This window comes from Mus caroli, unplaced genomic scaffold (assembly GCF_978045245.1).
Source record: "Mus caroli unplaced genomic scaffold, Mus_caroli_1 scaffold_12, whole genome shotgun sequence".
NCBI classification, from domain to species: domain Eukaryota; kingdom Metazoa; phylum Chordata; class Mammalia; order Rodentia; family Muridae; genus Mus; species Mus caroli.
Window position 1 is genome coordinate 112,733,396 of NW_028227267.1, and position 12,044 is coordinate 112,745,439.

The following is a 12,044-nucleotide window of genomic DNA, read 5'->3' on the forward strand; positions in this document are numbered from 1 at the left end:
GTGAAATCATCCCATTACTAATGTTTCCATATTACTTGATGTAGATTATTTCCTATATTCCTATATATACAAAATATTTTATGGATTTTTGTTTCATTGTAAACTTAATAATTTTGACTTGTGTAACTAAATGCGTGTGTGTGTGTGTGTGTGTGTGTGTGTGTGTGTTGTACTGGGGATTATCCAAACACTGCATAAAATAAGTTCACACACACACACACACACACACACACACACACGCATGCATGCATACCCACTCACTCACACACTTTATATTATGTTGTTAAACACAGTTAAAAGCTGAATACGTATTTTGTTATTTTCCTATAAACATGTCACCTCAGTAGAAGGGCTGAGTGGCTTATAGGTCTATAGGCTGAGAACCTCGGCCCTGGTGTCTGTTCCCAGAGAATGAAATTCTGAACCCAGGTGTCTCGGGAACTCTGAAGCCGCTCCTGACTGGTCACTCTCCAAATCATGACTCTTTCCTTTCACTCCATTAGCTATGCTCAGCGTGTGGTTGGGAATGGAATCAAAGCCCAGTCTGCAAATCCTGAAGTCAGAGTCAGAGGGACTGATCCTGTGATAAATCAGATCATTGATAAACTGAAGCATGTTATCCAGGTAAGCACAGTTTTTTTTTATTACATTTATTTTATCTTGTTGGATTGATTTTTATTTTATCATCAGCTTTCAATGGTATGCGAATGCTTTCTAATATATTTGATTTCTTTGCTAAGCATATTTTATATCCTACTTAAATTGAATTTTGAAGTGGTTTCTTTATATCTGTTCCAGAAATACTTTGTAGAGTCATCACCATTTAAACTCATTTCTAATGGTATGGGTGAACCATGTGCATCTGTGACAAGCAGCTCTTTACCTCTTCCATTTCAGTAATTAATCTTTTAGGATACATTTATCTTCAGCAAAGAAGTTGTAAGTCCAGGGACAACTATGATCACTAAAGGAAACATATATTGGACCACAAATCTACATATTAATCAGAGGTTGATGTAGATCATTGATCACTTTCAGTACGATACTACAGAAAATCTAAATAGCTCTGAATTGTATTTGCATGTGAGGTATATCTGAGTGACTTGTATGGCTGTCATCATTTAGGTTTTTCAGAGACAGTTATTTGAACTCAGTTCATGAGCTCTTAAATCCCAATGAAAGTCTGTGTGAGGGGACAGAGGCTGCATTCCCCACGGGAGGGATTGACCCCTGCATTGCTTGTCTACTTGACCCCTGCATTGCTTGTCTACTTGCACACTGTGATAGCTCAGCCACCCTTTTGCTTGGCGGCAGCAGAGACAAGTGTAAGACAAAAGCATCGGAAGAACATCTGAGAGTGCACTTAACTCCATCACATAGTTAAAGCTACAAACACCTTCTTCAGAGGCTAGGCTCCAAGGTGAAACAGCTACACTACGCTGCCAGTGACCCACATGCTGAGGTATGTCTGGAGACTGAAAGCCTTGCGATTGTGTCAGTAGCTGAAGCAACAGTGAGGAAGGGGTAACCTGTGGGCTGAGGTCACCTGGAGATCTGTTGCTCAGAAGCAGTAGTTTGCAGACAGCAGTGACTATACCTCCCACATTTACCAGGAACTCATCCTGGCAAATGATTTCCTTCTGCGTGAAATTCTTATTTCCACAGCAATAAGAAGAACACTTGCAGCTGAAATTGATCTAGACTCAGTGAGAAACTAATGAGCCTCAAGAAAACTTAGGATATTATTTTATTTCCTGAGTTTCTGGTGGCTCACAATCAATATATTAGGGACTTACATACACAGGCTGAGTACACTTTTTATTATATGCTTCTGTGCATTTTTTCCCCTAGGAAAAGACTATGGTGTGCGGATTTGTGGTTGAGTGTCCTAGCCGTCAATTAGGGTACAGGAAATTAAGACTGTGTAGATCACTGAAGAGAACTGTACTGTAGTTTTCCTGGTACAAAACAGAAATCTCATCGTGATTCAACAACAACTCAGGTTGAAAGACTCTATCAGGCTGTCCATGTGGAGTCTAATAGGCATGTCTTAAGTCCCCTGTACGCACAACATATTGCCTGATGATACTGGGATAAGGATCAGCTATGTTAACTCAGGTCCAAGTCAACAGGAACTAAGACAAGAAGACCTGCAGCTGTCAGAGTGATTACTCTTGTCAAAGTGACTTTGATTGGTTTGTAAGCGTAAGTGGTTTGAAACTATCGTGCACAGCGGACAAGGAACCAGAATAGCAGTAACAGTAATGAACTCACTGTACTGCAAAACAAAAAAAGCAGTGACTTCTATAATGGCTTTCAAGTGACCCAGTGAGGGTACAAGGTTATCTTTGAGTACAAAAGTAGCGATGCTATGATCTTTGCTGAGGGCCATGCATGAGAAGCAACAAATGGCTTCAGAAGTAATGGGGTACAGCCCATGAGTTACCACAGTCATATGGGTGGGACTCGATGTGGCACCGCCGAGGACTATGTGTTCTGAGGACTTTATGCTGTTATGGAGTTCACCTCTGCCTGCTGCCCTTACATCCCTCTCTTCATCTAAGATTTATCTGAATCTAAGAAAACTCGAAGGGGGCTTCCAGTCCCTCACTGGGCAGCATCTCTCGCATTCACAATATTAATCCGTGATCTCTTGCAGGCATTGCTGCTGGAGCACGTTATGATTCTATCACCACCCTAGAGAAGAGTTGTAGATTGCCAACAGTGACCACCACCCTTAGAAAACATTTGGACAAAATAAAGTTGTTAGCAAAACTAGGTTGAGATGATTTTACTACTGGCTCTGAGAGGTCCACTCTTATTAGTTAAGCTGGGGACCTTTCTGGTCAGGAAACAAGAACAATGGCCGCACTGAGTGGTGTGAATGTCACTGAGGCTGGACTGGAGATAATTGATTTCTTATACACATTTTTTGCTCTCAGCTTCCTGATATGATTTATTAAAATTACTGATGATTAGATTTGCATTTGTGGATCTCAGGTAGCTATGACTGATGTTTACATAAAGGTTTAAATGTATGATTCTTTTTTTTTCAGTTTTAAAAATGTAATACTCTTTATTTAACTTCCAAAACATTTCAGCATTCTAAACATACAAAAAAATAACAGATTGTTGAAAATTGCGTTTAGGTCCAGAGGGTTCTTGAACTTCCACTGATGCAGTAGTTCTTTGCTTTGCTGACAACGATGAGTCCTACAGTTTCTTTAAAAAGTTTAAGGTGTTACAGAGAGAAAGTTTGGAGCTGTGACGAAAGCATGGGCCATTTAGAGACTGCCATATCCAGGGATCCATCCCATAATCAGGTTCCAAACGCTGACACCATTGCATACCCTAGCAAGATTTTGCTGAAAGGACCCAGATATAGCTGTCTCTTGTGAGACTAGGCCGGGGCCTAGCAAACACAGAAGTGGATGCTCACAGTCAGCTATTGGATGGATCTCAGGGCCCCCAATGGAGGAGCTAGAGAATGTACCCAAGGATCTAAAGGGATCTGCAACCCTATAGGTGGAACAAAATTATGAACTAACCAGTACCCCAGAGCTCTTGACTCTAGCTGTATATGTATCAAAAGATGGCCTAGTCGGTCATCACTGGAAAGAGAGGCCCATTGGACACGCAAACTTTATATGCCCCAGTACAGGGGAACGACAGGGCCAAAAAGTGGGAGTGGGTGGGTAGGGGAGTGGGGGGGGGAGGGTATGGGGGACTTTTGGGATAGCATTGGAAATGTAAACGAGGAAAATACCTAATAAAAAATATTAAAAAATCAACAAAACCGTTCCAACTTGGCCTGACCAAGCCTATTTCCATGATTAAGTGGGTATTTATCTGTGTGTGTGCAATTCATAGCATAACTTGTATAACAGATGTTAAATTTGAATTTTTAATTTCTTTCAATATATAATAGGTCACTTAGACAATTTCTATATTAAAACATGGCCTCAGAAACACACAAGAAGAGAATGAATTGTATCTGAAATCACTTTTTGCCCTACTTCTGCTGTAATTAATAGATCCACAAAGCTAAGACACAAAAGACATTTTCAAAACAAGATTTAAGAGTTCAAATTACATAGTTATTTCTAAGTATATTTACAGAGAATTTATACCTATACTACTCAATTAGTTTTTTGCCTAATGGTATTTATAAAACATGAATAATATTGAAGCTAATATCATCTAGTCATCAATGAAAAAATAAAATAAAAAGTTTAAAACCTACTGCACTTAACTAAAGAAAAAACTCCAAACACTTCTCATGCCAGCTGACCCCTCCCCCCTTTCTACAACTAAGAATGTCAGCAGAATGTTATGCCACTATATACAAACACAGGACAGCCTGAAGCTAAATGGATGCCCACGGTAGTATCAACAGGTCCAGCCTCACAGTGCACGCCCTGAGTTACGGCCCCCTCCAAAAGATATCTTCCCCTCACAGCCTCTATGACAAACAAGGAACATCAAGAATCTGTCTGGGTTGTTTTATTCTCTTTACAAACTATAGATATGTACAGCTGACAACTCAGGATTTCTAGCCAATAGCCATATAGTTAACACTACCGTACGAGTTGAGAACAAAATCCAGAAACCTCTTCAAATGCCTTGTCACACCAACAGCAAGGTGTACTGAGTGAGGAGGACGCGAAAGTGCCTTTTCATTTAAAAAATGTTTGGAGCAATGTACAACTTTAATACAGTTTCAGGGCACTCCGGACACCCATGGTCACTTCATGTAAACCACTGACACTTTGAGAAACTCCAATATGATCGTGATCAAATTTTGTAATTAAATCTAACAAGGGCAATAGACTCAACTCAAATAAGAGATGTGTCAATCACAGTGCTCTCCTACTCTAAGGTATTCACAAGGAGACAGTTTTTCTTCCTCTTCCTCCTCCTTTTCTTCCTCTTCCTCCTCCTCCTCTTCCTCCTCCTCTTCCTCTTCTTCCACCTTTTTCCGGGCAACTTTAGCAGGACCCTTGGCGCCATCAAACTTCCTTTTAGACTTACAGTCAGCGACATCCTTCTCATCCTTCTCCTTCAGCTTTGCTGCCTTGGTGACGTAAGGCTGCTTTTCACTGTCAATGAAGTTCTTCCACATCTCACCCAGCTTTTTTGCCACATCGTCAATGGAGATGTCAGGGTTTGTGGATTTGATCTTGGGGCGGAATTCAGAGCAGAATAAGAAAACTCCAGACGGAGGTCTGGGGGGGGGAGGGCATTTGGGTCCTTCTTGCCTCCTTTAGCTGGTCCATAATTTTTTCATCTCCCAATCATAGCATACTTTATCTGCCTTTGCCATTTCATCAAACTTTGATTTCATTTGCTAGACATGGTCTTCCACCTCTCAGAGAACTTCTTGGAGAACTCTGCAAAATTGACGGAAACCTCTGGGTTTTTCTTTTTATGTTCTTCCCTGCATGTCTGCACGAAGAAGCCATAAGCAGACATCTTGCCCTTTGGTGTCTTGGGGTCACCTTTAGCCATCCTGACTGAATTGCATCTTCCTTCTTGGCCACCTAGCAGCAGAGAAGGAGAAAGGACGGCAAGGATGCGGGAGTGGAGACAGCCAGAGTGGTAGCAGCGTGCTTGTGGAGGCATGGGCCACTGCAGCTGCAGGAGAGGTGGCACCAGGCTAGGGCGGTACCTAAATTTATGATTCTTTAAGATAACTACATGATGACTTTTAAAGATAAATAATAAAATAATTACTGCTTTCGTTGTAACTGCAGATTTCTGCCTGCCAGTAAGAGAAACTGGCTGACAAAACTACCTTGCTTGCGTACACTTTGTTAATCTATAACAAGTTGCTTGGTTAGGAACGTATGTGGGTTTTGTAGAATAATTTGTTTTCTTTACCTGCATTATGTAATGTAATTCTTGTAAAGGTATTGGAAAACACACCATTTTTTTTCATAATCATTCACTAGAAGAAAACTAAAGCATTCACATTGTAATTGTATATAACTTGATTTTTTTTGAATACATAAGCTAGGGAAGAAAGAATGCATTATGGCATGGTGTAGCTGAAACATTGTTTCTACCAATTATGTGTGTATGTGTAACGTTTGTGCAAATGGGGGTTGGAACATTATTCCTTCTATTCACCAATTTGTGTGTCTTTCTGTATGTGTGGAATACCTGGAGCCTGCTTGCTGGAACTTTCCTCTAACCATTCTATATGTGACAATGTCTGTCTGTAGGTCTGTATGCATGTGTGTATGTGTGTTTGTATATATGCATGAATATTTGATGTTATTGGACTCTGCCTTTTGTTTTTACCATTCAGTGTGTGTGTGTGTGTGTGTGTGCATGTATGTGTGTCTGTGTCTGTGTGCCCCTGTATGTGTGAGTTTTCTCTCTTTCTCTTTCTTAACAGCCCTAAGGAGTTAAAAGAGTTCACAATTTTTCTGTGGACTGCAGAGGCTGCCAGCACCAGTAAATTAAGCTTTGCTCCTTCAAAAGAGTGTCTGCAGAGTAACTTCTCTAACCACTGGCTGCCTTTGGCAGTAGACCCTGTAGGTTTCTGGATCCACCATGGGCATTGGCTCTAAGCACCCACCAAAGGCAGACATTGCCAGATCTTATCTCGTTATTCCCTTAATTATTGTAGGAAGTTAAATACATCATCTAGAGAAGCAGTGATAATTGTGTGTAGTAGGATAAACACAAATATACATATAAAGTAGACATGCGGTCAAGCTGTCCTGTATCTACCATCTACCTATCATCTATCTATCAACCTATATTTATTATCTATCTATCTATCTATCTATCTATCTATCTATCTATCTCTCTCTCTCTCTCTCTCTCTCTCTCTATCTATCTATCTATCTATCTGTTTATCATCTATTTATCTTCTATTTATCTATAATCTATGACATGTATGTATAGATGAAAACTTAGTGGTTCTTAATATGTTTTTACCTGCTCTCTATTATATAGACAAGTGCTTAAACCTAAGAGGGTATACACAAAGGAAGGAGTAGGTCTCCAATCTCTGTAAAAGCCCTGTGGAGAATGAATTACTGATCTGTTTTGTCTGTAGCATAACATGGCTAAATCCTTGTTACAAAGATATCAAAGCCACATTCTTTTCAAGTTTTGCAGGGAAATGGTCTTAGCTTTTAAGCTTCTGCTTAGATTGCACTCTATTCTTTCATCTTTATGAGTATGTAGATTTCAAATTATTCAGTCTTCAGTTTCATTATAGAATTATATGAAAGTATCAAGTATATACTGCCTTTGAGGTCTGAATTTCAATTCTGTTGGGATGATATGGCTGAAAATTAGATGTTTGTAAAAGATCACAGAAAGTCATATCCTGAACAGGTGTCACTGAAACATTAACTTTTTGTGCCTTATAATATATACTGCTTCCTAGGCTGACTTTTCTGCAAATGATGAAAAAGGTTTTATTTTTGCCTGACTTTTGACCCCTAGTAATATGTATATGCCGAGCAAGGTGGCTGGTGTCATATGCAACAGCAAAGGACAGTTAACAGGATCCCTGGTGTCATCTGTGAAAACAGTTCAGAAAGGTTATCTTCTGGTGTGAGAATTCATTACACTGGGAGTCATGTGGGTTAAGTGAGGGCACGGACATTTGGACATATTTCACAGCCCAATCCATAGATTTCAACGATCAAGTAGTATGTATATAAAAGTTGTTTTCATTATAATGGATGTTAGCTACACCTGTAACTGTGCACTATGGCAAAATGCTACATTATAAGTGAGATTAATGTGCCCCTTGCTTTTGTCTTTATACAATCATACAATGAAAATCTATTCATATCCTTTGCCAGCAAAAATATTAGTAATAATTACTTCCATATGTTATTTCTGAAACACCTGTGTTTTTTGGCCTGCTTGGGCTGTGACCTCATTTTCTCTGACTTCTGCAATTAATCACTAAGCAAGTGGGTCTACGAGATTTTATATTGAAATGCCCACATTTTCAATCTTTCTACCGTTATTTTATTAAAAGCACTTGGCATATTGCTTTTAACTTCATAGGTTTATGGTAGATTTACACAACAGTGATCCAAAGTAGACACTTCTACTCTCAGTGGGTTTGTACTCTGAGAAAAAAATGTAAATTCAGAGCAAGCATAGCAATTGCTGGCAAGAATTACAAAGAAACACAGGAGACTGACAAGAGAACTTAGGGTGAGTGTGCTGTTGCCTGAAAGAAAGGAATCAGGAAAATTGGTGAGAACTCTGGGGTGAAAGGACTGAGGGAAAGTTTATCATCTTCAAGGGCAGAAATCCACAAGGCTGTAGCAGGGTGAACGGACAGTGGAGGAAGGCATGCAAATGCGTGGGAGAATGTCCTCAGCTCTCGGCGCACGTTTTACTCATAATGGAGGAGGAGAAGGTTTAACTTGATTTGTGTTTTTTAAAATTATTTTATTTATTTGCATTCCAGCAGTTGCCCTCCTTCCTGGTGCCCCCTCCCTCAGTTCCTAATCCAGTTCCTCCTCTTCTTTGCGACCAAAAGGGTGCTCCTTCTCTTGCCCCACCCCCTTCACCAGGTATCCTCTGTGCAGCCCCAAGTCTCCCAAGGATTAGGTGCATCTTCTCCCACTAAGGCCTGACCAGGAGGTCCTATGTTATATGTCGGGTGCCTCAGACCAGCCCATGCATGCTGCATAATCGATGGCTCAGTTTCTGGGAGCTCTGAGGGGGTCTCTGTTAGTTCACACTGCTGTTCTTCCTATGAGGTTGGTGTCCCCTTCAGCTTCTTCTTTCTATAATTCAACCACAGTGATCCCTGACTTCAGTTCAATGGTTAGGTATAAGTATATGAGTCTGTCTTAGTCAGCTGCTGGTAGGGCCTCTCAGAGGACAGCTGTGCTAGGCTCTAGTCTGTAAGCTTATCATAGCATTAGGAATAGTGTCTGGCCTATGTGACTTCCCAGGAGATGGGCCAGTCACTAGACCACCTTTCCTTCATTTTCTTCTCCATTTTTGTCGCTGCAGTTCTTTTAGACAGGAAGAGTTCTGGGTCAGAAAATTTGACTGTGGGTTGGTTTGTGAGTATGTCCATTTGAGACCCTGTTTATCTACTGGAGATAGACTATGAGTTCCGCCCCCCCCCCACCAGTGTCGGGCATTTTGGCTAAGGTCACCCCCATTGAGTCCTGAGAGTCTCTCATATCCCAGGTATCTGGGACTTTCTAGAGCCCTCCTTTCCCATCTCACACCAGAGGCTGGTTATTTCTATTTATTTTCCTGCCCCCTTAATTTCATTTCTGGACCCCTCTCCCCATACCTGATCCTGTTCTGCTTTTCCACTCCCCCTCCAATATTCTACCAAAGTCCCCCATTCCTTCTGCCTTCCATAATTATTTTGTTTCCCCTTCTAAGTGGGATTGAAGCATCCTCACTTGGGACTTCCTGCTTGTTAAACTTCTTAAAGTCTGTGGGTTGTATCCTAGGCATTCTGTACATTTTGGCTAAAATTCACTTATCAGTGAGTATATACCATGTGCATGTCCTTTTTGAGCTGAGTTACCTCACTCAGGAATATATTTTCTAGTTTCGTCCATTTCCTTGCAAGATTCATGATGTACTTGTTTTTAATAGCTGAGTAGTATTCCATTGTGCAATTGAACCACATTTTCTGTATCCATTCTTCAGATGAGTAACATCTGGGTTGTTTCTAGCTTCTGACTGTTATGAGTAAGGCTGCTATGAACATGGTGGAGCATGTGTCCTTGTGGTATAGTGGGGCATCTTTTGGGTATATGCCTACTAGTATTGCTGGGTCTTCAGGGAGAACTACTTCCGATTTTCTGAGGAACCACCAGGTCGATTTCTCGAGTGGTTGTATGAGTTTGCAATCCCACCAGCAATGGAGGAGTGTTCCTCTTTCTCCACATCCTCACCAGCATGTGCTGTCACTTGAGGTTTTGTTCTTAGCCATTCAGACTGGTGTGAGGTAGAATCTCAGGGTTCTTTTGATTTGCATTTCTCTGATGACTAAAGATTTTGAACATTTCTTTAAATGCTTCTCTGCCTATCAAGATTTCCCTGTTATGAATTCTTTTTTTCCCTCTGCACCCTATTTTTAAAATTGGGTTATTTGGTTTTTTAAAGGTTAACTTCTTTAGTTCTTTATATATTTTTGATATCAGCCCTCTATGGGATGTAGGGTTAATAAAGATTATTTTTCCCAATCTGTAGGTTGCCAGTTTGTCCTATTGAGTATGTCCTTTGCCTTTCAGAAGCTTTCCAGTTTCATGAGGTCCCATTTATCAATTTTTGATCTTAGAGCCTGAGCTGTTAATGGTCTGTTCAGAAAATTTTCCGTGTGCCAATGGGTTCAAGGCACTTTCCCACTTTCTCTTCTTTTATAGTGTATCTGGTTTTATGTAGAAGCCCTTGGTCTACTTTGGACTTGAGCTTTCATAAGAAGGTAAATATGGTTCTATTTTCATCCTTCTACATACAGACTGCAAGGTAGGCAAACACCATTTATTGAAGATGTTTCCTTTTATCCACTGTATGCTTTTGGCTTCATTTTCAAAGGTCAAGTGCCCATAGGCATGTGGATTTATTTCTGGTCCTTTGATTCTATTCCATTGATCGACCTGTCTGTCTCTGTACCAATAAATTGGTCCTTACCATTATTGCTCTGTAGTATAGTTTGAGGTCAGGGATGCTGATTCCCCCAGAAGGTCTTTTATTGTTGAGAGCTGTTTTGGCTACCCTGAGTTTATTGTTTTTCCATATGAAGTTGAGAATTTCTCTTCCAATATGAAGAGTTGTGTTTGAGTTTTGATGGTGATTGCATTGAATCTGTATATTGCTTTTGGTAAGATGGCCATTTTCATAATGTTAATGCTACAAATCCATGAACATACTGCCATGGATTGTGTCTTTGTGTTTCCTGAGGGCTTCTTCAATTTCTTTCTTCAGGGATTTGAAGTTCTTGTCATACAGATCTTTCACTTGCTTGATAAGAGTTACACCAAGATATTTTATACTATTTGTGGCTATTGTGAAGGATGTTGTTTCCCTAATTTCTTTCTCATCCCGTTTATCATTAGTATAATGGAAGACTATTGAATTACTTGAGATAATTTTATATTCTGCCTTTTGCTGAGACAGTTTATTAGCTGTAAGAGTTCTCTGGTAGAATTTTGGGCATTGCTCATGTACACCATCATATTATCTGAAAATAGTGACACTTTGACTTCTTCCTTTCCAATTTGCATCCAATTGATTTCCTTTTAGCTCTGGGGAGACCTTCAAGTACAATATTGAATAGAGAGGGACAGATTAGGCAGCCTTGTCTTGTCCCTGATTTATGTTTCATAATGATCTTTTGGCTATATTGTGGAACATGGATCTCGTGGAGAGAAAGTAAAAAAAAAAAAAAAAAAAGCCATGCACGTGGATGATGCTAGTAATTGGTAAATGAATGATTCATGTAGATAATTATGAGAAATAGTTAGAACCTGGTGAGTATTAGAACTGGAATTAGTATCCATGTAGATTGGAAGTATTGGCAAGAAAAAGACCTGGTAAGGACATTTGCTGTCAATATTGTAAACCTGTGTTCACAGGAAAACCTGAGTTATCTGGAATAGGAACGACATGCAACAGCTTTTCCCATATTCCGAAGGGTCAGATAGAAGTCCAGAAAATGCCAGCACTATGTACCATTTAGGGGTGTTAGACACCAAATGACAGGTTCCTTATCACTGTTAGCATGAGCAAGACAGCCTAGAATAGCCAAAATAAATATTGTAGCCTTATCTATCTTGCACCCTTCCTTATCAGCTAATATTAATTCTCTCTACTTGTGCTTTGTGTGTGTTATACTGTTCTCAGATATATATTCTCTGACCTCTATGTGTATATATTATAGGTTAAGATCTACACATAAGACTAAAATCTATGTGAATTATTAAAGACGATATAAAGCTTTGTTTTTATTTTTTAAATCTGTCATAAATGTTGTTTCATTTTTGTGACAAAGAGTACATAAAATTATAATTGCTACTGAAATC

General features: G+C 39.8%; 1 protein-coding gene and 1 pseudogene across 1 annotated transcript in view; one reads left to right on the plus strand and one right to left on the minus strand.

Moving 5' to 3' along the window:
* The window catches only part of Gpc5 (glypican 5), a 1,376,768-nt gene that overhangs the window by 479,141 nt on the left and 885,583 nt on the right, over window positions 1-12,044 (plus strand). The window contains exon 6 of the mRNA XM_021182017.2: window positions 504-624. Coding sequence (XP_021037676.1) covers window positions 504-624 — 121 coding nt within the window. The remainder of the gene's footprint in view (window positions 1-503; window positions 625-12,044) is intronic.
* On the minus strand, window positions 4,853-5,508 carry LOC110309625 (high mobility group protein B3 pseudogene; annotated as a pseudogene).